The following is a 25,984-nucleotide window of genomic DNA, read 5'->3' as shown; positions in this document are numbered from 1 at the left end:
GGGAGAGAGGGGGAAATAAGGGATACAAAATCACCCACTGGGTACCATGCCCACCACTGGGGGGTTGGGCAGGTTCATCAGAGGCCCAAATCTCACCTTCACATAATATACAAATGTAACATACCCTATGTACACCATGATTCTAAAAAAATAAAGTTTGAAATGAACATGTAGCATTTTTAATTAAAACAATAATTGCTCTTAACAATAAAAAAAGAAAAGAAAGTCTACACTTCACCAATTTATCAGTACACCAAGCTTTTTTTTTTTTTTTTAAGTAATTGCAAAGGAAACTTGTCCCTATTATTAAAATGTATCATCTGGTATATTTTTATTTTTTTCCTTTTTTTTCATTTTAAAGATGTGGAGTACAATTCAGGGTTAGGTATACAAATGTTCATTATGCAGGTACCCTTGTTGATGAGGTGTGCCCCTCCCTCACCTGGCAGTTTCCCTCAACTACCAATCCCACCCCCCTCCCCTGGCAGTTTCCCCACTACTTCCAATCCCTTTCTTATAGTAATAAAGATAATTGTTCAAGGTCTGCTTATGAGTGAGAATGTATGGTACGCTGTTGTTTCTGTGATAATTACTGAGTATGATAGACTCTGAATTCATCCAAGTTGCTGCAAAGTTCATGTTTGTCCTTCTTTATGGCTTCATTCCATTGTTATATGTACTTTTTTTTTTTAAGTTGGAGTCTCACTCCGTCGCCCAGGTTGCATGCAGTGGCATGCTCACAGCCACCCCAGCGTCGACCCACTGGGCTCCAGCCATCCTACTACAGGTGTGTGCTACCATGCCCAGATAATTTTTGATTTATTGTAGGAACGAGGTCTCACCAAGTTGCCTGGGCTGGTCTCGAACCCTCAGTCTCAGGCAATCCACTTGCCTTGGTCTCCCAAAGTGCTGGGATTACAGGCTGAGCCACCAAGCCCAGCCATACCACATTTTTATTTATTTATTAAACATTTTTTTTTTTGAGTTGGAGTCTCACTCTGTCGCCCAGACTGGAGTGCAATGGCCGCTCCCAGCCACCGCTGCCTCGACCTGCTGGGCTCCGGCGATCCTTCCACCTCAGCCTGCCAAGTAGCTGGCATTACAGGCATGCGCTACCACGCCTGGCTGATTTTTTGATTTATTGTAGAGATGAGGTCTCGCAGCCCAGGTGGGTCTCGAACCCGCGGGCTCAGGCAATCCACTCACCTCAGCCTCCCAAAGGCGCGGGATTACAGGCTGAGCCACCGAGCCCGGCTATTAAACATTTTTTATTTTAAAATTGTGGGGTATAGTTAGGTACCCAAATGCGCATCGTTCAGGCACCTTGTTGATAAGGGGTGTCCCCCCATCCCAGACAGATACTGACTACCGTTAATCCCACCTCCCTTCCCCTCCCTACCCCCCCTTAGTTTCCCACCACTGTCAATCCTTATCTTATAGTATTAAGATAGATGTTCAAGGTCCACTATATGAGTGAGAACATGTGATACTCAGATCTTTGTTTCTGTGAGAGATCACTCAGTATTATAGACTCTAGTTCCATCCAGGTTGCTGCGAAATTCATGATTTTTTTTTTATGGCTGCATAGTATTCCATCGTGTATATGTACCACATCAATTTTTAAAAATCCAGTCCGGATTCAATGGGCAGCATGGTTGGTTCCATATTTTTATTTTAAAGATGTGGGGTACAATTCAGGGTGAGGTATACAAATGGTCATTGTAAAGTTTGGCCTCACTTTGGTCCCCACTTCACCTGGTTTAAGATCAGGTAGCCTTATTTATCTGATAGTAATTTACAGCATTATGTTGATGGAAGAAATGACAAGTTAAATGGACAAAACAGGTTATGTGTAGATATATGTATAATACAGGAAGGAACCCAAACCAATGGGATAGAAATGGATTAACTAATAATTGATGCTGAGATAATGCACTGTATAAGAAAAAACCATGCTAGACCCTTAAGACATATTTTATACTCAAATGACTTCCAAGGAAGGTGAATTTTTTTTTAAAAAGCATAATTTTAGATGAGATGACTATTTAATCTTGGAGTGGTTAAGGACTTCGTAAGCATAAATAAGGAACAGATTTGACAACATACAAATGTACAGTTCAGATGTACAAAAATTAGATAGAAAATGAAAAGGCTAACAGAAAACTAGAAAAACATTCTTAAATGGAGGACTATTAGTGTACTACAAAAATAGTTAATACAGGAAGTGTTGATTAAATGTTACTTTTTGGAAGTTGGGGAAAGCTAATAATAATTTTGAAGGCCAGGAGTGGTGGCTCATGCCTTAAATTCCACTTTGGACTTTAGGAGGCTGAAGCAGACGGATCACTTGAGGCCAAGAGCCTAAGACCAGCCTGGGCAACATAGGGAGAGTCCATCGCTACAAAAAAAATTTAGCTAAGTATGGTGGCTTGCAAAGTTCCAGCTCCTGGGGCGGGGGCAGAGGGGGGGCGCTGAGGTGGAAGGATCCCTTGAGTCTAAGAGGCTGAGGGTTCAGTGAGCTATGATCGCAATACCACACTCCAGATTGAGATAGTGTAATTTTAGTAAAAGGTAATTAACACTATTACTTTCTTGAAAATAACATCTTAATATTCAATTTTGACCATTCAAAAATTAAGTATTAGACAATTTTACTTTCATTATGTCTACAATAAAAGAATTGTAAAACACACAGACATAAGGTTCACATATATTTGTCTTTTAGAAAATTAAGTACCTTATGGTCAGAAGTGTCATTTGATTTTATATCCTTAACATAGATTCTCTGTGAACAGCTTCACTAAAATCACATAGGTTTCCTTTTTAACTGTATTTACTGATGTGATTTTAAAAAGAATACTTGTAAAAATAATGTCACTCACCTGACACAAAGAATCAGCCACAGAGGATAAGTTCAATAATGTTCTGAATTAAATAAAGAATTGATTAAAGTTTGCTCAGTGGAAGAATAAATTCAGAATATACTAATTTCTTAAAACTAATGAGAAAATATGAAAAGCAACTAAAAAGATTAATTAGGTGCATTCAATGAGAATTTTTATTTCAATTATCCATAAAACAATATTACAATACTTTATAAAAATATTAAGTTTTAAGCTACCACTATTCATTTAAAAAAGTATTTGTGCTAGAAGGCTGTTTCTGCCAACTTCCTTTTTGGTAAGAGTTAACTTCCACATTAAGACACTGAAGACAAAAGAGCTGTTGGAAAAAGATCTTCAAATGTACAAAGTTGTTTATTTTTCTTGGCAATTAAAAAATACATAACAATTTAAAATGAATACACATTAAGTTAGTGTTTTATCCTTACTATACAATTGTTATAAGGAACTGTTCCATTCAGTTAAAACTTAATGAATACCATCAACTTCTCCTGGCTTATATTTCTGATCAGAATTAGCACATAAACAATTGTTACCCTTTTAAAAATGCTTAGAAAAACCACAATATCATAGCTACATAAAGCCCTTAAAAACTCTCATGTCACAAGTTGTTGACATCAAGGGTAAATAACGACGGCATCAAGGGTAAATAACGACAGCACTCTTCTTAGGAAGCCTCTCTTGGTAGAGATTCAATACTAAGCAGGTTATGTAAACAGAAAAAACCCACAATTTTTAGTACCAGGACAGGTGCCAACTTGAAGTTCATCCGTTACATCTTAAAATGGTCTGAATTTGAACACATATACCATGGCACATAATTTTAAATTTAGTGATTAAATCAGGTAAGTGATGATAGTTAAACATTTATATCCTGAAAATAGGAGAACCTGATATAATGCTTAAAGTACAACTTAAAAAAGTATTTTAAAACATACTTTTATTTTATCAAATTCAGTTTCCCTTCACTAGATACTTAAATCACTAATGCTGCTATTCAAATTCATATTTTAGAATTCCTTTCTGAATTACTCTTAAAAATCAGTCTTATTTTGTCTGTTCACTTTTGCACTTTAAATGAGTAAAAATTGTCCTCTTTTCACTATTGTTAATTATTCATAATGGGTTTTCCTCCCCAAATCAACTATATTGTAAAAGGAAAAAAAAAATGATCACTATTATGTATATTTTGAAAGTGCTTGTAGCTTCAAACATGATTTGACAATTCAAGTTCTAAAAATGTTTTTGCATAAAAGCTGTATCTCACTGCAATTAGTGTGAAGCCTTAACTTCATTGCTTTGAGGTTCAATTCACTCACTTAGTGTGTAAGAAAAATTAGTTTTATAGTCATGCCTTATAACTCTTAAAAGTCCCAGAAAGTAGATCAGTGAGGAGCTTAAAATGCCAGTAAAGTCATTTTGTCATCCATGGTGTCAACACTAAGCATCCCATTCCATCCCTCTACCTGTAAAACTTTCACATTTTCTTTTCTCATATTTCTGTTAAATACATTTTCCTCTCGGTCTATGTTCAACATGAGCAAAAGTGCATTCAAGTCTCTGATCTAGTAATATTTTCTATTTGTGGCACCCATTACCATAAGAACATAATAGCAGTATCTCATAATACCAAGTCTATTTTTTTTAAAGGGATGTTTAAATGCTGAGTTTTACTGTTCATGCTACCTAAAGATTAAAAGATTTCCTCTTGGATTGGATAGTATAATTTCAATTATATATTGCCTTAAAAAAATCAATGAAACCTTATAAAAGATTAACTCACTTTCTAGTCACCTTCATTATTCTAAGTTGAACTATTCAGAAAATGACCGAAGAGAAAAAATTTCTTATTCAACATTCGAGTTCCACAAATATGAGTACTAACGCAGTGTATTATACTTTCAAATTCCACTGTTGTGGTCTAACACTTAATCAGTTTTAGATGCTGTTTATATTTCTTTTTTGCTTCTGGAAAACGTGGCCCATTTCCATGCAAAAGGAGGCATATGTTAAGACTGTATACTGACTGTTTAACTTAGAAAAAACTTTTGGGAATAATAAATGCAAGAAAATTTTAAAAACTGGAATGGAATTATTTGGTCCCATGAGTTCCGTAAGTTTAGATTTTATTATGCTATGATTTTTTTATCTCCCAAGTTTTGTCTATAACAATAAATACTTCTCTTTGAACAATTCTGAGTTTGGGGAAGAAAAGAAATGACTTATAAGCAGTAGCTCTGTTGCTCTTCATTACCACACTTTCACCCACATTGTCATCAGCATATTAGCTCTGTTTTCTTTGGACCCTGAAATAAGTTGGAAAATTCATCATTGGTACTTCAGAGTTTAACACTTGGAAAAAAAGTGGTTTTGTGCAACCATATCTGGAATTCCAGTTTACCATTAAAAACATGCAGAGTAAAGAAGATTTTCTTCCTTTGATTCCTGCACGTAACTCTATATAAGTTCGTTTACATTTTGGCAGATTTGTGCATATAAAACAGGCTACTAGGATTATAAATTTTCTCCTGGCTGGTACTGTGGCTCTGTAGCAGTGAAGTAGTCTTCCAAGAAGGACTGAATATATTCAAATGTTGGTCTTTCATCAGGATCCTTCTTCCAACACAGATTCATCAATTCATGGAGGGATTCTGGACAGCCCTGAGGGCAGGGCATCCTATATCCTCGTTCCACCTGTTCCAGCACTTCACGGTTAACCATACCTAACACAAAAAATTCAAACATTTAAAAACAATGATCCTAATCATCACTAGCAAAATAGAACAAATTCCCTAGTCACTAACTGATTCAACGTGGGTTAAGTTTACTTAGTGAAATAACTTTTTCAACAAAAAAACAAAATAAATTTTATTTTACTTTATTATTATTGAGTTGAGGTTCTCCCTCTGTGACCCAGGCTGGAGTGCAGTGGCATGATCACAGCTCAGCACAGCCTTGAACTCTTGGGCTCAACCTCCAAGTAGCTGAGACTACAAGCGCACACCACCATGTCTGGCTAATTTTTTAATTTTTTGTAGAGATCAGGTATCACTCTGTTGCCTAGACTGGTCTCAAGCTGCTGGGCTCAAGTAATCCTCCTGCCTTGGTCTCCCAAAGTGCTGGGATTATAGGCATGAGTCATGGCACCCAGTCATATTTTAAGTATCAGAGTATATCAAGAAGAGCTGAGAAAATATAAATCTATGGTCCAAAACGTCTAATTTTTCATTCCATCTAACATCTTATATTTAACACTAATGCCTTCAAAAATCAGCCCCATTTGATTAATGAGAATTTAGGATGCCACTATGAGGTACTGATACTTCCTAATATTAACATTTAACAAATTTAGAATGGTGGCAAGATAGTGTCTGAAGGAATTTGCAAATAGGAACTCAGAAGAAAAAGTTCTAGTTTCACTTTTGCTAAATATACTAACTACATAATTTTACATTGAGTTATTTCCCTGAAACATTTTCCCTATCTAATTCCACCTGTTTGGCTTTCTTCAAGTTAATACACACAGTACCTGTCTTGTATTCCTTTGTAATTAGCCCCACCCATCAGTGGCTCACCCTGTCTTATCACACACCAAGTCTCTTTTCCCAGATTTTTCTTCCCAACACTGTCTCACCAAGCCAGCAACTCACCATCTTCCTATCTCCCACATCACCTTCCTGCCTATAAGTCAGGCAATCCCTCATACTCTTGTAATCTTGAATTGACCAACCAGCAATGAATTTTTAAACAATGACGACCTTCAGCAAATTTAATGGGGTTAAATCATTATTTTTATCTCTAGCCATAATATATTCAAGGAATAGGTGATTCCTCAAAATGTATATTTTTTACTATTAAAAAAATTACATGACTATTACTTTGAGTTCCAGTACTTAAGAGAAAGTTTTCTGAGTTTTTCATCTAAGTAGGTAGTTATCCATCCTCATAAGTAAAATCGAGCACATTTTACCAACCATAAAAATACAACCAGAAGTTGTTAAGGAAAAGCAGAAAGGAACAAAGTAATTAATGCCCAATTAAGGCTTACTATAATTGAAGAACTTTCTCCCTCAAACTTATGCCTTTGTTCTTTTATTTCATGCTTTATTATTTAATTGACTGCTAAGGTTTTTTTTTTAAATAAATTTTTTATTTTAAATATGTGGGGTACAATTCAGTGTTAAGTATACAACTGTTCATTATGCAGGTACCCTTGTTGATGAGGTGTGCCCTCCCCCCGGGGCAGTTTCCCACTGCTGCCACTCCCACCCCTGCCCTCCCCTGGCAGTTTCCCACTACTGTCAATCCCTTTCTTATAAGTATTACGATAGTTGCTGAAGGTCCGCTTATGAGTGAGAACATGTGACACTTGGGTTCTTTGTTTATGCCTCTAAGTCCATCCAAGTTGCTGCGAAGTTCACAATTTTGTACTTTATGTTGCATAATATTCCATCATGTATATGTATCACATTTTTTTTATCCAGTCCTCTTTCAATGGGCAGCACAGTTGGTTCCATATTTTTGCTATTGTAAATAATGCTTCAATAAACATGCATGTGCAGGTATCTTTTTCACAGAGTGTTGTGAGTTCCTCCAGGTATATTACCAGGAGGGGGACTGCAGGGTTGTATGAGAGGTTGATTTTTAGATCTTTTAGGAATCGCCACACTGTTTTCCACAGAGGCTGTACTAGTTTACACTCCCACCAACAGCATCTGTTGTTTTCTGAGTTACTGATGATGGCCATTCTGACTGGAATTAGGTGGTATCTCGGTGTGGTTTTAATTTGCATTTCTTTGATGACTAGTGAGGCTGAGCATTTTTTTAATGTATCTGTTGGCTTCTCACCTGTCTTCTTTTGAGAAATGTCTATTCATATCTTTTGCCCATTTTGTAGAAAATAACTTCTAATTACCAATAAACTTTCATTCAAAACTTGATCCTTCCTAATTTTCTAATAATTAGAACTATTAAATGATTTTATGCTAACAGTTATGAAAGTAAAATATGGCAGAAATGGCATCTTGCAGGAATACTATCTTCAAGAGAGAACTGTTTCCTATAAGAGAACTTCTGAGCTTCCAAGTAAGATACAAGTACCCTAGCACAGTGGAAGTCAGGTCTGTCTCCCCTACTTCTCAATAAACAAAGAAGACAGAAATATTCTATGATTGCCAATGCTTAAAATCAAATGGCAAATACTTATCACACTGTCAATAAATTTGAACATTTCATACTTATTTGCATTTTCCAAGGTTTACTACTGTCTCAGTATAAGACCAAAAGCTCTTGCTTTGAAAGTCTGCTGTGAGAAGAGCCTGTAGTGGATAGGTCTGTGCTACATGTATAAAGTTTTTTCCAAATCCTCTTAAATCATCGAAGAAAAACAATAATGCTTATACAGTATCTCTTTTCTTCTTTGAAGATTGGTAATCTATACATTGTTTATATCCTGATTCTCATCTGAACATTTAACTGGATTATCCCAGCCATATTAATTTTTATGTATTTTGGAAATATATAGTTTGGTACATATTCATGATGGATTTTTATGTGTCCCTGTTGAACTGACCCTTTTAGCATTATGAAATACCCCTTTTGGTGTCTTGTAATATTTTCTGCCTTAAAGTCTACTCTACACAGGTTTTCTTTTGGTTAGCATTTGTGGAGTATATTTTTCCTATTCTTTTAATTTCAGTCATTTTGAATACCTTAAAGTATGTTTCTTACAAATAGTATCACAGCATTTGTGTGTGTATATTTAAAATTCAGATTTTGAATTAGGAATGCTCAATCTATATACAGCCTCCTTATAAATGCTTGGTTTCAATTTTTGTAATTTGACTATGATATACTTGCTTGAATTTCACTGGGTTTCTTTATTTATCTTGCTTGAGGTTCATCAGGTTAACTGAATCTGAAAGTTTTTTGGTTTTGTTTTTAAAAATCCTAATTTGGAAGGTTTTATAAGCCATTACTTTTTACAGATCTTGCTACTGGTTCATTTTCTCTCTCCATCGCCTCCTGGGAACTCCAACTGCATATAAATTAGATCTTTTCACTATGCCCCATTTGTTTTATATGCTTTTTTTCTCATTCTTTTAAATCTATGCATTACTTTGGATATTTTCTGTTAATGTGTCTGAATCCCCTAATCTTGTCTTCTACTATGCCCATAGTTCTTAATTTTACATGTTTTATAGTTCTGAAATTTCCATTTGACTCTTTTTTATAGATTCCAATTGTTTAAATTCTTCATTTTTTTCATCACTTTGCCAATCTTTTCTTCTATGTTGACATTTTATATATTGGCATTTTGAAGTCCTTTGCTAACTCCAAGATCTGGATTATCTCTGGGTCTATTCCTATTGATTTTGAATTCTGATAATCAGTCATGTTTTCCTTTCTTCATGTATCTAGTAAGTTTTTATTTTATGCCAGATACTTTGAATCATACATTGTAGATCATTGGGATCAAGGTATATTTTTCTTAAGGTTATTAGTTTTATTCCGTTGGTAGATGACTTACTGGAAGATTACCTAGATCTTGTTTGTTTAGGCTTGGTTTTAGGTTTTGTTCAGTTTTGCCTCTCTCTTAGTATGGCATAGCCTTTCTGGAGTCTCAACAAAAGCCTAAAGTACTTACCCCCCAGAGCCTATCCATCTTGGCTGGGCAAGAACTCCCCAGCACTCTGTAGCCTCTAAACTCTGCTCCAATTTTCAGCTTCTTATTGGTTATTTTCTGTTAGATCTCCTAGAGCAGCATTCCCCATCCTTTTTGGCATCAAGGACCAATTTTGCAGAAGACAATTTTTCCATGGGATGAGGTGGGGGTGGGGGTGAGAGTGATGGTTTTGGGATGATTCAAGTACATAACATTTGTTGTGCACTTCTATTATATTATTACATTGTAATATATAATGAAAGAATTATACAACTAACCGTGGGGGGAAAAAAGGCATGAATGGAAGTGGTAAATAAGACAATGAGTTGGCCACATGTGGACTAAAATAAATGTTGGATTCTGACTTAAATCCTGCCACCAGATGCAGCTGTACAGTTAAGTATACCAATTCACTTGCCACTCACTGACAGAGTTTTGATATGAGTCTGCAAGCAATTGATTTATTATGGTCTCTATGCAGTCAAACCTCACTGTTAATGTTAATCTGTATTTACAGTCATACTCCTAGCACCAGCGTCACCACCTCAGCTCCACCTTAGATCACTGGGCATGAGACTCTCAAAAGGAGCACACAACCTAGATCCCTCACATGCACAGTTCACAATAGGGCTCATGCTCCTGTAAGAATCTAATACTCAGCCTGTAACCCAGCACCTTGGGAGGCCGAGGTGCATGGATTGCCTGAGACCGCGGGTTCAAGAGACCTTGTCTCTACAATAAAATAAAAAATTAGCCAGGTGTGGTAGAGCGCATCTGTAGTTCTGGCTACTTGGAAGGTTGAGGCAGAAGGATCGCCTGAGCTCAGCAGGTTGACACTGGGGTGGCTGTGCGTGTGTCACTGCACTCCAGTCTGGGTGACACAGCAAGACTCTAACTCAAAAAAAAGAAAAAAGAAAAAAAGAATCTCATGCTGCCGCCGATCTAACAGGAGGCAGAGCTCAGGTGGTAATGTGAATGATAGGAAACAGCTGTAAATACGGATGAAGCGTCACTTGCTCAACTGCCATTCACCTCCTGCTGTGCAGCCCGGTATTGGTTCATGGTCTGGAGTTTGTGGACCCCTATCTTAGAGCCTGTCCCCATATGTATGCAGATTAGGAACTGACCAAGGACTTGAAGTGATTTTAAAGCAGAATTTTAGAGTTCTTTCCCTACAGCTCTTCTTTGTGACCCTGCCCTCCAGCATTTGGATCTCTGTCGCCTTTGCTCAGTAAGACTGATACTTTCTGTCTAGGTTTTGTTGCCCTATGCCCTTTTAGGAAATATAGGGCCAGGTATGGTGACTCACACCTGCAATTCCAGCACTCCGGGAGGCTGAAGTGGGAGGGTCACTTGAGCCCAGGAGTTCAAGAGGAGCCTGGGCAATATAGTGAGACCTCTTTATTAAAAAAATTAGCCAGGCATGATGGTGCATGCCTGTAAGTCCCAGCTACTCAGGAGACTGAAGTGGAAGGATCGCCTGAGCCCAGGAATTCAAGGCTACAGTGATTGTGCCACTGTACTCCAGGTTGGGGTGACAGAATGAGACTCCAACTTAAAAAAAAAAAATGCCTGAGGGAGAAGGCCGAAATGTAGGGCTCACCTCATTTTTTTGGTCTGTCTTAGCAATTATAGCCTTCACTGGTTACTGTGCAATGTCAAAACAGTTCATTTACATATTTTTCTAACTTTTGTAATTGTTTGGAGTAGGATAGTAAGTTGAATATTAGTCACTCCATCATGGCTAAAATGGAAAGTTCCTCATGGTTATAAATTTAAAGTGAAACTACAAGCCTGGGCAACATAGCAGGACCCTATCTCTACAAATTTTTTTTTTTTTAAATTAGCCAGGCATGGTGGTATGTACCTGTAGTCCCAGCTACTCGGGAGACTGAGGAGGGAGGACTGCTTGAGTCCAGCAGTTCAAGGCTTTGGTGAGCTGTGATCGTGCCACTCACTCCAGTCTGGGAGACAAAGTGAGACCCCCGATTCAGAGGGGGATAAAAAAAGAAAGAAAAAAATACATGGCTGTATTTTTTTTCTCCTCCATGTTTACAAGTGTGGAATAGGCAGAGTCAGATTTATCCAGTGATTTTGCTAAGTGATAATGATGAAATCAGAGAAGGGTGAAGGGCAAGGGCAAATGTAAATGCTAAGGAGTGATTATACTACTTGACCCGGAATTCAAGGAGTACAATGGTGTTATGAAGGGTGTAAGAAGCTGTAAAAGGTAGTAGAATCAATGGATTAAGGATCCTGATAGCGTCAAGAAATTGGTGAGGTTGGGGTAGAGAGAAGCTAGAAAGATGGGAGGTGGTGTTCCGAGGGTGGATACATGAAACAGATTTGGAGCAGGTTGCACTTATTGATGACATTAACGATTAAGGTATGGACATGGGAAGACTAGCAAAGGTACAGAAGGAGACAAGATCACGGAGGAGTGATCTATCACAGAAACAAAGAATGAAGTATTATATGCTCTCACTCATAACAGACCCTGAACATTTACCATAATACTTTAAGAAAGGGATGGGCAGTAGCAGGATACTGCCAGGGGAGGAGAGGGGCATATCGTATCAATAAGGATACCTGATCTCAAACCAGGTCAAGTGGGGACCAAAGATAGGCCCAAACTTTACCTGTATGATGATCACTTGTATACCGAATCCTGAATTGTATCCTAAATCTTTAAAATAAAAAATAAAAATTTTTTAAAAGTTCATGAAGAAGAGTTCAAACCTCAAGGGACCAGGGTAACAGGAAAATAATCAACATATATATTAAGATGACAATGAATGAAGACACAAGAGGGTCTTACTGGAGAGGGAAGTGGTTGAGTCATTATTAAATGAGAAGAACTTGAATGGGGGGAATCAGAAAATAACAGCAACAGGGGAAAAGGGTGATAAAATCTGATGGCATTAGATCTACAGTTGGAGGTATCTGGGGAGGAATATGCTAGATAATACACAAATACCATAAGACTAGTATTAACTTTTCCTGAAGATTAAATTTGATACTCTCACTCTCAACTATCAAGAAATTTCAGTAGAAAAGTTTGAGGAACAGACTAACAGAATACACAATAGTAGCTGAATTTCAAGTGAGCTAAAATTTCCCCTCTGCCACAGAAACTATATAATAAATCTCTTAATTCTGAGAGGAAACATAATTTTTTCTTTTTATTAATGACAGACCAGTTCCTAAATTGTTTATAAATATGCTTTGTTATGAGAAATAGAACAAGATAAAGATCTGCTCAAAATAGTCTAATACACATTTACCAATGAGACAGGCCAAATACACATTTGCAAATAAAATACACCAGTCATATTACTAGAAAAGAACAATTACTCAGGGGTCAGGGAGATGACCCAGGATACTCTTATCATCTGAGAGAACAATATAGACAAAAGACCCTTTTAGAAAATGTCCTAAGGGAGAAAGCTGAGGTGACTGCAGGGCACCCCTCACATGCTCGCCCTGTCTCAAGGACTGTGGCTCTCCCTGACTGCTGTCCATTCAGTGCCACAGTAAACAAAAGGGGAAATAGGAAGAGAAGTAAAGGCCTTTTTCCTGTCCCTTACATTTCTGCTCCTAACAAATTCCTGATAAAGTCCCTGGTGGGATAACTAAGAGCTAATGAATTAAAGCTTACCTGGATATGGCACTCTACCCTTTGTTACCAGTTCTGTCTGTAGAATTCCAAATGACCACACATCAGACTTTATTGTAAATCGACCATACAGTGCAGCCTCAGGAGCTGTCCACTTGATTGGAAATTTTGCACCTAAAACAATATTGATACTCTAGCTTAATTTAATTGTTTAAAAAAATCTATTTGTATAAACAAAGCATGAGCAGGTAGAATCTTTTGTCCATATTCCTACTATAGTATCACCAGTGTCAAATTCTACACATGTATAAGGCACATGGGAAAAATTCTTTACTTCTTAAAATTTACCTTAAAATAAATCATATTTTTTTCCTGATAAGGTAGTAAATTATACAAAAAATAACGGTGGTGGTGGAAACAGAAAACTATTTTTAAATAGTTTAAATAGAGGTAGAGGCTCTAGTATATCAAAAATATGAATGACATGATCTGTACCTTTTAAGTACAGTATTGTACCTAATAGCTGCAGCTAACTACTGATCAATGAGAGCATATTCTATTGGGTTCTAATGTCTACTAGTTTTCAGTCATAACCTCTTTTCTACTTTATATATCTTTCTGGAAAATTTTATTGTAGTATCATTTCTTCAAGCCATGTTAAGTTACTCAAATATTCTGTGTATGCCCTTATGTATAAGACATTATGCTAATCATCATGGGCACATAAAACGTAGGGCTTTCATGAAGTTTATACACTTATAGTGGAAATAAGATTATAGGTATCTTACATATTTGAAGTTATTTGTATGTGTGCATATAGTGTCATAAAATACAGTTCTTTAGATGTTTAGACAAACAGAAGATCAATTTTCCTTGGCACAATCACAAAAGGTTTCACTTAAAAAGTGGCAGCTAAATTAAGACTATATGATTAGGTTTTTTATAAGTTAAGATTATAGAACAGGAGGATACTGCAGCTGGAGGTAACTATACAAAATATGGAGGCTGAAAAGAAAGCACTGTGTCTAAAGCAGGGTTTCTGCACCACTAACAGGCCTGATGATTCTTTGTTGCGCCGAGTCCAGCCTGTACATTTCTGTACATTGTAGGATGTTTAGTGGTATGTCTGGCTTCTACCCACCAGATACTAGCAGTAGCCCCAAGTTGTAATAACCAAAATTGTCTCTAGACATTGTCAGATGCCCCTGATTGAGAACCTCTGGTCTAAGGCAATAAATAGTTCAAGGGTTCATGACATTTGTCATGAAAGGAATTAAAAACATGTGTTGGTATGTCAAAAAAAAGTATAAAGAAGCTATTACTTGCTATATGTATACTGCAAAGAATATCTAGTCAAGTTCTTCCTTAGAAGAAATAACTATCAGAAAGCCATAGTGGTATTATTTATTGTATATGACTTTTTGAATAAAATTGATGTTTCTATAACTCTCCTGAGGGGATCCAGAACTATTCTTATTCTATAAAACCCTGAATGCTCTGTTAAGTAAAAAAAAAGAAAATTATGTTATAAACATTTGTATAAAAGTATTTTTACCTTGTCTTGCCGTGTATTCATTGTCTTCAATTAATCTTGCTAAACCAAAATCTGCTATTTTGCACACAAGATTTTCTCCTACAAGAATATTAGCAGCCCGAAGATCTCGGTGAATATAGTTCATTCTTTCAATATATGCCATACCATCAGCAATCTTGGAAAGAAAAACAAACCAACCATAAGACATATGATAAAAAAGGAAGCAGAGATAAGAAATTTTTGGTTAATGTTAAACTGGATCATTGAAAATCATAAATAACAAAAGGAGATGATGGTAACAGGGCACAGTCTACAAGATAACAGGAATAAAAACAGAAAACATTATAATAAAAAAAGCAGCTTAAATTCAGATTTCAAAAATCTGACACTACTCTGAAGGCTAGATTTATTCCCCTGGTATATCCAGTCACCACAAGCAACATAACATCCTAATGTCTTCTTGAGTCACTGGTTAGAAGAGACAAGTCACAGGGTTATTTAGTGCCTCTGGACACAGCCCATCAAGGTCAATATCAGGCACAGTCTAAGATGTTGTGGTGATATAAGGTGAGACTGGAAAACTATGCCTTACAGGCCTGAAAACTATAACAGTTTTTACATTTTTTAAAGGGGAGGAGGGAGGAGGAGAGAGGAGGGGGGAGGGGGGAAGAGGAAGAGAGAGGAGGATAACAAAGACTGAAAGTGGCTCACAAAGTCTAAAACATTTACCTGCTTTTTGTTTGTTTGTTTGTTTGTTTTTACAAAACAGATCTGCTGACACCCCCTACCACAGTATGTCTGAAAGCCTTGAACTCTGGAGCATGAATCAAGCCTGGCATATGCCGGCTCATATGTACAGAAACTCGGTATCACGTTTTCCTAAATTCTCAGCTTCTGTGGACATCTGGATACTGAGAGGTAAGAGTTCAAAACCAGCATGTCAGCCACAGCCAATAAAAGGCTCCTTGAACATCTACTACATACCTGAATAAAAATTTTTAATAGTTTTCACTGTATATTTAAGACAAAAAGTCAGAAGAGTAAAAAAAAGTCCCATTTATAACTGTATATTGCCACTTTAGTTCTGGTTTTGGACTGTATTATATAAAGAATTCAGCATATGCTTTAGATTACTATTACTTTCTTTGGAACAGCACTCATCTATTTTAATTTTCTTAAAATTTACCTGTTGAAATATAAATATAGATTTTAATCTGTAGAAGCATATATTTTCTAAAATGCCATAAATTACAGGATAGCAATGTTCTGAAAGTTATACAGCTACTTCCAATACTGGTTCTGTTACTAACAAGTCACATCAATGTTAGATACTGCTGATCTTCAGATAATACATTATCTGCAACATTAGGAGCGCACACTAGGTTCTCTCTCATGTTCCTTCCAGTTCTAAAATTCCATGATTTCACTAAATAGACTATAATAGACTAAGTTTATTCTATATTTTAATGTGTACTTTCTATTAAATTGATACATGTCTGTATATACATACCTGAGCAGCCATATCGACCAGTTGTGGAAGCTTCAAATACTTTCCATCTCCTTCCTTAAGAAAATCTAGTAAGCTCCCTGTAAGACACAATAAGATATTCATGGAAAATAAGCATATCTTACATTAGGATTGAAACTAATACTCCTCCACCTCAAACCAAAACACAAGACTTCTTAGCTTTTCATTCTCTAAAATTTTTTGCAGTTTCCTTAAATTTTGCGGTTTCCTTAAATTGAAATTTTGAAAACTTTTCCTGATAACATATGCAAAAAAGGAAAATGCATTAACTTCACCAGATGAAAGGCATTCTTTCCTTGCTTTGACCAATATCTCAATTTTGAAACAAAAAGTAGTATTAGATACTTACATTTTTTTTTTTGAGTTGGAGTCTCACTCTGTCGCCCAGACTGGAGTGCAGTGGCCGCTCCCGGCCACCGCAACCTCGACCTGTTGGGCTCCGGCGATCCTTCTGCCTCAGCCTTTCAAGTAGCCGGAATTACAGGCATGTGCTACCACGTCCAGCTGATTTTTTTGATTTATTGTAGGGATGAGGTCTTGCTGCCCAGGCGGGTCTCGAACCCGCAGGCTCAGGCAATCCACTCACCTCAGCCTCCCAAAGGCGAGGGATTACAGGCTGAGCCACCGAGCCCGGCTACTTACATATTTTTAGGTCAATCTGAATCGAGACAACTGGGAATATCTTGGGGGTAATTAAAACTAAATATAGTTAAAACTAAGTGGGTCACTGTGGAAGTGCTGTCCTGACCAACTTCTGTCAACTGTAGCAGAAGGTACCAAGGAACAGCAAAGTACTATGGAAAACAGCAAAGAGAAAGGCTAGAAACCTTCTCTATTACCCAAATTAAGCACATTTTATATAACATAAAACTGGACTATTCTCTTCAGAAATAGCAACGGTATGAAGACAAAGAAAGGCTGAGGAATAGTTCTAGATTAAAGAAGACTAAAGAGAAATGACAACTAAATGCAATGTATGACCATGAATTAAATCAGGAAGTATAGCTGGTCAAGAGATAATTTGGAAATCAAATTATCAAATTACAGGTGAAAGAAAAAACATGAACAAAATGATGGAAACAAAGGGCAACAAGAATCTGTTCAGAACACTGGGTTTATGTTGTAGTTAGTACATGATACAATGAGTTAAGACAAATTATACAGGGTCAAATGAACACCAAAATATGAAATTAGAGTTTTCAAAATAGAAAGGATTTCTGTTAACCTGTATCCTAAATTTTCCACTTGGAAAACTCCTACTTAGCGATCTGACAACATTAAGTTCTACCATGTTCTCCCAATTAAAGAATTCTTGAAATTGATACAGAGAGTTAAATGAACCATAAGCCTTATTTTATTTATATTTATTATGTTAATAAATATCTTCTTCTTTTTTTTTTGGTCACAGTCTCACTCTGCCACAGAGGCTAGAATGCAGTGGCACAATCATGGCTTGACATCCCCAGTAGCTAGGACCACCGGCACACACCACCACACTAGGATAGTTTTTAAAAAACTTTTTGTAAAGACATGTTTCATTATGTTGCCCAGGCTGTTCGCAAATACCTGGGTCCAAGCAATCCTTCTACCATGGCCTCCCAAAGTGCTGGGATTACAGGTGTGAGCCACAGCAACCTGTCCAATATCTTGATTTAAACTTCTTCGTTGTTCCTTTCTTCCTTTCTCTTCTGGTTCATTTAATGCCCTCTTTGAAATGGCATATTTGGTAGTTGTTCACAGTAAACATTCATTTCAAAGAGTGCCATGTGTTTTGAGGCTTTAGGTACGTTTTGGTTATCAATTAATAAGCTGTGTCTGTTCTTAACCTTTGATTTGAGTCCCTTTTGTTGGAAAATTTTCCTATAGCAATGTGTAGCTTGTAGTTGCCTTTGTCACCACTAGATGGAACTGCATCATTGGTAAAGCTAGACTACTGGACCAGGTGACAATCAGTGACTTTATTTATATACTACTGATTCAAAAGAGTGAAAAACAAGTAGATCAAATCAAAATGGGTAAAATTCAAGTCTGTCAGCTTATTTGGTTAATTACTAGTTCCTCTTCTAAAGCATTATTTGCACAGGGAAAAAGAGGAAAGAATATCAACCTTCCCTTCCCTTTATCCTTCCTCCACTTAACTAACCATTAGTGAAGATCCCACCCACGTTGTAGTCTGGGGTTTGGGGAAATAATTTCAATGGACAGTAGTGGGGGGAATATTTCCTAGAAGTCTTGAACATGGGGATTATATCTATATTAAAATGTAAGAAAACAGATTTATTTTAACTTTACTGTATTTCTTTAGCACTAAAGATATAAGTATTTTTCTGATCTCATCATTTTAACTCAATTTGTATACTTTTCTATTCTTCACTTTCCTAGCTATTCCATTTCCTTAAGTCAAATCTGCTTTAAAAATAAATTCAGCATGCCTTATTTTCCTTTTAAACTTTATACTATCCTCTAGAATAACTGGAACTAATCACGAACTATTCCATTAAAGTATCAGGTTTCTTCTTTTCAAATGTCTACATAAAATCTTAAATGAGAAAATACTATACAATAAGCCTATATGCATAACAACAGAAATAAAGGCTTATTTTTTAAAAATTTATCAACATGACTATCCTAAGAGATACTAATATACACATACCTTTTGACATAAATTCGGTGACAATGTAAATTGGCTCTTCAGAGACAACAGCATATAGTGGAACAAGTTTATCATGTCTTAATTTTTTCATTATCTGAGCTTCTTGAAGAAAAGCTTCTGGCATCATTGTACCTGGTTTTAGTGTTTTGATAGCAACTTTTGTGGTTCCATTCCATGTACCTAAAGAAACATGCATTTTACAATTTTAACCTACATTTTATACCAAACTTCAGTGAACAGCAGTTACCTTAAATATTTAAAGATACTTTGGCATAAAATGTGGCACTTTAACCTATGGCTAAACAATGACAGAAAACAAAAGTTCAGGCTTCTTACCCATCCATACTTCACCAAAGCATCCTTGTCCTAGTTTAACTTCTAGGCGTAAAGATTCTCGAGGGATTTCCCAAGCATCTTTTGCTAGACCTTGAGTCTGGGGTTTCACAGTTGGACACACAGTTGTTAACTTGTGGCATAAACCATCAGCATGTTCTAGATAAATCAATAAACTACAGTGTAAAATCAATTGCTTACAAAAATTAAGAGACATACCAATGTTTCAAAAAGCTTAAATGGTAGAAAAACTGAAACATTTCAATGGTCTTTCAAGTTTTACTCTAAAAACACAAACAGGGAGTTTGTCCATAAGAAGCAAAACATGAAATATATATAAGTGAAACATTTATTTTTGTTTTTGAGTGGGGGCTCTCACTCTGTCACCCAGGCCAGAGTGCAGTGGCACTGTCACAGCTCTGTATCCTCGACCTCCTTGGGCTCAGGTGATCCTTCTACCTCAGCCTCCTAAGTGGCTGGGGCTATAGGCATCACCACTCCTAGGTAATTAAAAAAATTTTTTTATAGAGACAGGGTCTTGCTATGTTGCCCAGTCTGGTCTCACACTCCTGGACTCAAGTAATTCTCCTGCCTTGGCCTCCTAAAGATTACAGGCATAAGCCACTATATCCAGCTAAATTTTTTTTTTTTTTGGGTAAAGACGAGGTCCCGCTACATTGCCCAGGCTGGTCTTGAGTTCCAATTCTCAGCTCCACTTCCCAAAGTGCTGGGATTACAAGTATGCACCACCGTGCCTAGTAAGTGAAATATTTTGTTAAATACATTTTAAAAGTTATATTTGTTAAATACTTACTATGCTCCGGTATTGTGCTAATTCAGTATTTTACAAATATCTCATATAAATGAGGCTTTGAAAACTTATGCAACTTTCATAAGGTTCTGGAGTTACTAAGTAGCAGAGATGGGATTCAAACCCAGGTATGTCTGCTCCAAAGTTCTGCTTTTGACAATTGGGCTTTATTTATTTTAAAAGATAATGCTATCATAAACTGTTATATCTAATAATCACTAATTTGTAAGAGGCATATAAGAGGCATACCAAAAATCAAGGATAAAGTTCATTTAGAGGACTGATTTTTTTTTTTTTTAAAGAGGGGGGCCTCACTGTGTTGCCAGGCCCAAACTCTTGGCCTCAAGCCATTCTCCTGCCTCAGCTTCCCAAATAGCTGGCATTGCAGATATAAGCCATTGTGCCCAGCAGGAGATTGAATTTTAAATAAAGGACACAAAGGCAGGGAGCCTCAGATTCATAATGGCTTGACTTGTGAATCCTGATTACACACTCTTTCCTACTGTAAATGAGACACTTTCCTTCCCATTCTACTAAGTAACCACACAAATTCACAATCTAACAAAGGCAATTACAAGTGATGCCACTGCTTGATAACATGCTCGATCAATATCAAGATTGCTGGTTGATTAGAAAGACTCAGCTTGCAGCTAGCTGTCACTAAAGAAGAAATTACCATGGAAACTTCCCCTCCCCAGTACCAATCATGCAAACACTTTCAGATGCAGTCACATACCAAATTGGTAATGACAAATTTTGAGAGAGAAGACTCTAGTATTAAGTACCTTCCAGTGGTCCTTGAAAAACAAAAATACCTATAGTTGTTATAGGTTAATTCGCTATGATAAGAAAAATGAATCTTCAGACTAAATTTCATAGGATTTATACTGGATTTATACATTATAAAGGAGATCTTTTGTGATCCAGACCACACAGGGGAGGGTAATTCTTCTGACATAGCTTTTTCTATGTTTAGTTTTATCTACTTAGTAAATGTCCATAAATAAAACATCTGCTTTTATGTTTATTTATTTTCACAATCTATCTTGGCATTTATATGTTATACAATGAAATTCCAAAGTAAATACTCTGTCAGTAAGATATAAAAACTCAAATGATGACAGTCTGATTTTAGTATATTATCTAAGAACTCAATTCAAGTACTAAGTATTACCTGTTCCTTTATTTTATTTTATTCTTGCATTGTACTGTATTGTATTGTATTGTATTTTTGAGTCAGAGTCTCACTCTGTCACCTGGGCTGCAGTGCAGTGACACTCTCATGGCCACTGCTGCCTCAACTTGCTGGGCTCTGTTCCTCAATTTTTTTTTTTTTTTTGAGTTGGAATCTCACTCTGTCACCCAGACTGGAGAGCAATGGCCGCTCCCGGCCACCGCAGCCTTGACCTGCTGGGCTCCGGCGATCCTTCCATCTCAGCCTTCCAAGTAGCTGGAATTACAGGTATGCGCTACCACGCCCGGCTGATTTTTTGATTTATTGTAGAGATGAGGTCTCGCTGCCCAGGCGGGTCTCAAACCCGCAGGCTCAGGCAATTCACTCACCTCAGCCTCCCAAAGGCGTGGGATTACAGGCTGAGCCACCAAGCCCGGCCTTCTGTTCCTCATTTTTAAGCTAGAATACAACAGACATTTATTGGGCATGTATTATGTGTAAAGGAGTATGTAAAATCTTAAGAGAAATGAAGACATGGATTTTGTCCTCATAAAACAGAACACAAGTAAATAAGTTTTACCTTTGAAATATTCACCTACCTGTGTAGTGTTTCACCAATTTCTGCAGAGTATCAAATTGTGCTCTGGTTGTGATATAGTATCCACCATTGTCAAGTTTCCTAATTTTGTAGTGTTTCACATTGTCACCTCTTATCTCATCCCAATCACGAATAGAGAGGGAATAAGCACCTAATGGAGAAAATGAGTACTTTTACTATCTCTTTTTCAAAATACCACCCTGAGAAACATTTATACTCAACAATATTCATACCTTTAGTAGTTTCACTCTCTCTTACTAGGAATATACCTCGTTGATTCCCAGGATTCAGAAGTAATCTTTCAGCATCCTTTCTCCCCATTTTGCCAAAATACCATCTGGAAAATAATTAATAGTGTTTTGAATTGCAAAGGTAGGATGTTCAGAAAAATTATTCCTAAATATCAGTAAGAACGGAGTGGGGTAGGGAAGATAATAAAGATTAACAACAGGACATAGCTTAAAACACAGCAAACATAATTAAAGATGTTTATGTATTAAATGGGAATATTACAGATTTTACTGTTTACAATATATTCTAATAGTATTTCCATGTATTGACCACTCAACATGCCTCTTAAAACTCTACCTGGGGCCGGGCTTGGCAGCTCACACCTATAATCCCAGCACTTAGGAAGATAGGTAAGAGGACTGCCTGACCCAGGAGTTCGAAACCAGCCTAGGCAACATGGTGAGACCTCATCTCCGCAATAAATCCAAAAATTAGCTGGCCATGATAGTGTGCGCCTGTAGTCCCTGCTATTTGGAAGGCTGAGGCGGAAGGATTGACTAAGGCCAGCAGGTCAAGGTTGTGGTTGCCACAATCATGCCATTGCATTCCAGTCTGGACAACAGAGTGAGACTTCTGCTCAAAAAACAAAACAATACAAAAAAAAAAAATTTCACCTGGCAGTCACAGAACAGTAAATGGAGAAGGAAAGGCAGTCAAATAAGAGGCAGATACTTTCTGTCAGACACAAATGACAATGCTAAGACTATAATAGGAAGAAGAAAAGTGGCTCTCTGGGAAGAGAGGATCATCTGTATTCAGTAAGACACAAATATACCATACCCAAGTTATTAGCAACTCTATATGTGCGTAGGTTTGATATAATAAAGTTTTGAAATAAAAATGATAGTCTCTGCTGTGGAATAGCTTACAGAGTCCTGGAGAAGAAAAAAGAATAAAACAAAGTAGCAAGCAACATAGTAGAACAGAGTTATAGAGACAAATTACATATTAATAAATGAAAACAAATATTGATAGAGCATATACTATATGCAAGGTATTGTGCTAAGTGTTGTAATATGAAAATAAAATAGCATTTATGGATACCAGAAAAACTGGTCTAACCTAAAAGTAATATGTTACTAAAGGTGAACTCTGACTTTTTAAAAATTATAAAAATAGACTGAATGTGGTGGCTCATGCCTATAATCCCAGCACTTTGGGAGGCTAAGGCGAGAGGGTTGCTTGAAACCAGGAGTTCAAGACCAGCCTCAGCAACAGAGTGAGACCTTGTCTCTACAAACAAAGAAAAAAAATTAGCCAGGTGCAGTGGCACATGTCTGTAGTCCCAGCTACTAGGGAAACTGAGGTGGAGTAAGCTGTGATCGTGCCACTATACTGCAGCCTGGGAGACAAAGTGAGAACCTGATTCCCTGCCCCCCAAACAAGTTGCAAAAATAATACATAGAACTTCCATACACCCTATAACTATGTTCCCCAGCTCTTAATATTTTGCTTTGTCATACTCTCTCTCTCCTTTTCTCCATATGTATGTATGGGTACATATATATACACACATACACATGCATACAAACACAAATTTTGTCCTTCATTAATTTAAGTTGTAAACATGCTGCACTATTATCCTCAATAATTCAGTGTGTACTTCTGAAAAGATAAGATACTTGCCTAATAACCAAAATGCAAGTGCCTAAATCAAGAAGTTAATACTGATAAAATACTACTAATTTAAGGTAAATTTTTGAAATGAGAAAGTCTGTAAAATATGAAAAGGGTTAATAGATCTACATTTTTTAATGTGAAAAGGAGAGAGACTAGTCATAAGGAAGTATGACTGATACAGATTCATTTGTGATCCTGCTCTAAATGGATACTATGATATTAATTATTAATTTTCTAGTAACATCTCTTAATATAATACATTAGCTGTATTAAGACTGGTGTGTAATTCTGTGTGTGTAAAGTTGTGGCTAAGTAAAATGTGCATTAAAACATTTTTAAAAATCAAAATAATTAATAAAATATGAAGTCATGCCGTACTCTTCTGCCTGAATGGAATCCGCAGGCGCTACATAATTGCTAGGGATATAACCATTCTTTCCTGTAGCAATTGATCTTGCTTCCCACCAGTCTCCTTCCCTGCAACACATAAAACAACAATCACCACAAGGTAGACTATATTGCCCAAGGTACAATTATTGCTGTGTTGTCTTTTATCTGAGATAGCTAAGAGGTTTCACTTCCATTTTTAATTCATGCATTCATTTGATCAATAATTAAACTGAAAGAATATTAAAAAATAGGTTATATAAATTAAGGAATAAGATTAAACAAAAACACAATTGAATTAAGGAATAAGACTAAACAAAAGCACAACTGCATACTTCTGCTCCAAATAAAAATAAAAACACTACACACTTTAATTTTAGCAATGAAATCTCTTTTTTTACATAATTCTTGCAACCTAAGACAATAAACTACAGTGAATAAAACAATCTGGGAGGTAAATCCTTCGAATTACTTAGTTCTTATTAAATGCTTTTCTACAGCTTTGAAATATAATTTACATACGATAAAATCTCCCCACTTAAGACGTACAATTTAGTAGTTTTTAATACATTCAGAGTTGTGCAACAATTATCACAATCAACTTTACAGCATTTTCATCACCCCAAAAAGAAAGCCTTTACCATTAGCAGTTATTCCCCTCCCCACAACCCTCTCCACCTCCATCACTGCCAACCACTAATCTACTTTCTGTGGATATGCCTACTGTGCGCATTTCATGTAAATGGAATAAAACAATGTGTGGTCTTTTGTGATTGGCTTCTTTCATTTAGCATCATTTTTTCAAGGTTCATCTATGTTGTAGTATGTATCAACAGTTCATTTCTCTTTTGTTGCCAAATGCTTTTCTTATTTTAACAGTTTGTAAACTATAATGTTGGTTTTCAGTCATCTTAGAAAAAAAAAATCACAATGCTTTAGCAATCCTATAGCCAAATAATTAACAATGAACAATAAAATTAAAAATTGAATTTAGAATAATATATTTATAAATATGTTATCTGTAAATATTCCAATAAGATTAAAATTAAATTACAATTCAGAACATGAACTACATGTGGTTTGCAATATATAAGCCTTTCCTTTTCCAAAATTAATGTGAAAAGAGCAAATATTATCAGTCTGTAATAAGGAAGATATATGTGGGATTTGCTACTAAAGATTAAATACATGTTTTGCTTCACCAAAGACCTAAAAACATATTATCTAAATTGAAATTTTATAAATGCTTATGGTCAATTTGCTCTAGAAAATAATTTTAAAAATCCCTTCATAATTCAAATATTTAGAAGCCCATACACTTGGTTTGTGATTTCCTAGTACATATTAAGTACTTTTAGATATATAAATCAAAAACTTTGCATTTGATCCTGCTAAGCATTCACTGATTCATTCAAACATTTACTGAATACCTATTAAGAGACATACTTTACAATAGGGTGCTCTGGAAACAAAGGTAAAAAGACAGTCCTTTACCTCAAAGAACTCCCAGTTTAGAGCTGTGTTGTGCAAGCTGAACACTACTGATACTTTGGGCTTGATAACTGTTGTGGGGGCTGTCGCAAGCACTGTACGATGTTTACCCCGGCCTCCACCCACTAGCTGAGAGTTGCAGCGCCCCAATTGTAACAATCAAACATGTCTCCACATTGGCAACATGAAGATTTCCTCCATGTTGAGAACTACTGGTTTAAAAGAATGACAAGCAAGTGACAAATTATAATTCAAATATGATGAGAACTATGATTTAGGTTTGCACAGGCTGCTATGTGAACACATAAAAGAGACACTGAATCCAGCAGGAGGTGGGGACCAGGCCAGGAAAGAGAAGACTCTAAGAAAAAGTATCCTAGA

The 25,984-nt window shown here is 36.4% G+C and overlaps 1 protein-coding gene across 2 annotated transcripts in view; it reads right to left on the bottom strand.

Moving 5' to 3' along the window:
- Positions 1-4,444: 4,444 nt before the first annotated feature.
- YES1 (YES proto-oncogene 1, Src family tyrosine kinase) overlaps positions 4,445-25,984 on the bottom strand; it is a 31,920-nt gene continuing 10,380 nt past the window's right edge. The window contains exons 4-12 of one of the 2 annotated variants that reach the window (XM_021706013.1): positions 24,104-24,202; positions 22,048-22,151; positions 21,816-21,965; positions 19,235-19,390; positions 18,899-19,078; positions 16,228-16,304; positions 14,739-14,892; positions 13,226-13,357; positions 4,445-5,626 (exon numbers count right to left, since the gene is read on the bottom strand). In XM_021706013.1, the coding sequence (XP_021561688.1) occupies positions 5,418-5,626; positions 13,226-13,357; positions 14,739-14,892; positions 16,228-16,304; positions 18,899-19,078; positions 19,235-19,390; positions 21,816-21,965; positions 22,048-22,151; positions 24,104-24,202 (1,261 nt within the window). In that variant the 3' untranslated portion in view covers positions 4,445-5,417. The remainder of the gene's footprint in view (positions 5,627-13,225; positions 13,358-14,738; positions 14,893-16,227; positions 16,305-18,898; positions 19,079-19,234; positions 19,391-21,815; positions 21,966-22,047; positions 22,152-24,103; positions 24,203-25,984) is intronic. The other variant, XM_008072214.2, reaches the window with a different exon arrangement.

This window comes from Carlito syrichta, unplaced genomic scaffold (genome assembly GCF_000164805.1).
Source record: "Carlito syrichta isolate Samal-C Ts95f unplaced genomic scaffold, Tarsius_syrichta-2.0.1 Scaffold314876, whole genome shotgun sequence".
NCBI classification, from domain to species: Eukaryota; Metazoa; Chordata; class Mammalia; order Primates; family Tarsiidae; genus Carlito; species Carlito syrichta.
The sequence above is the reverse complement of the archived record's forward strand: the minus strand, read 5'-3'. Positions and strand labels throughout refer to the sequence as shown.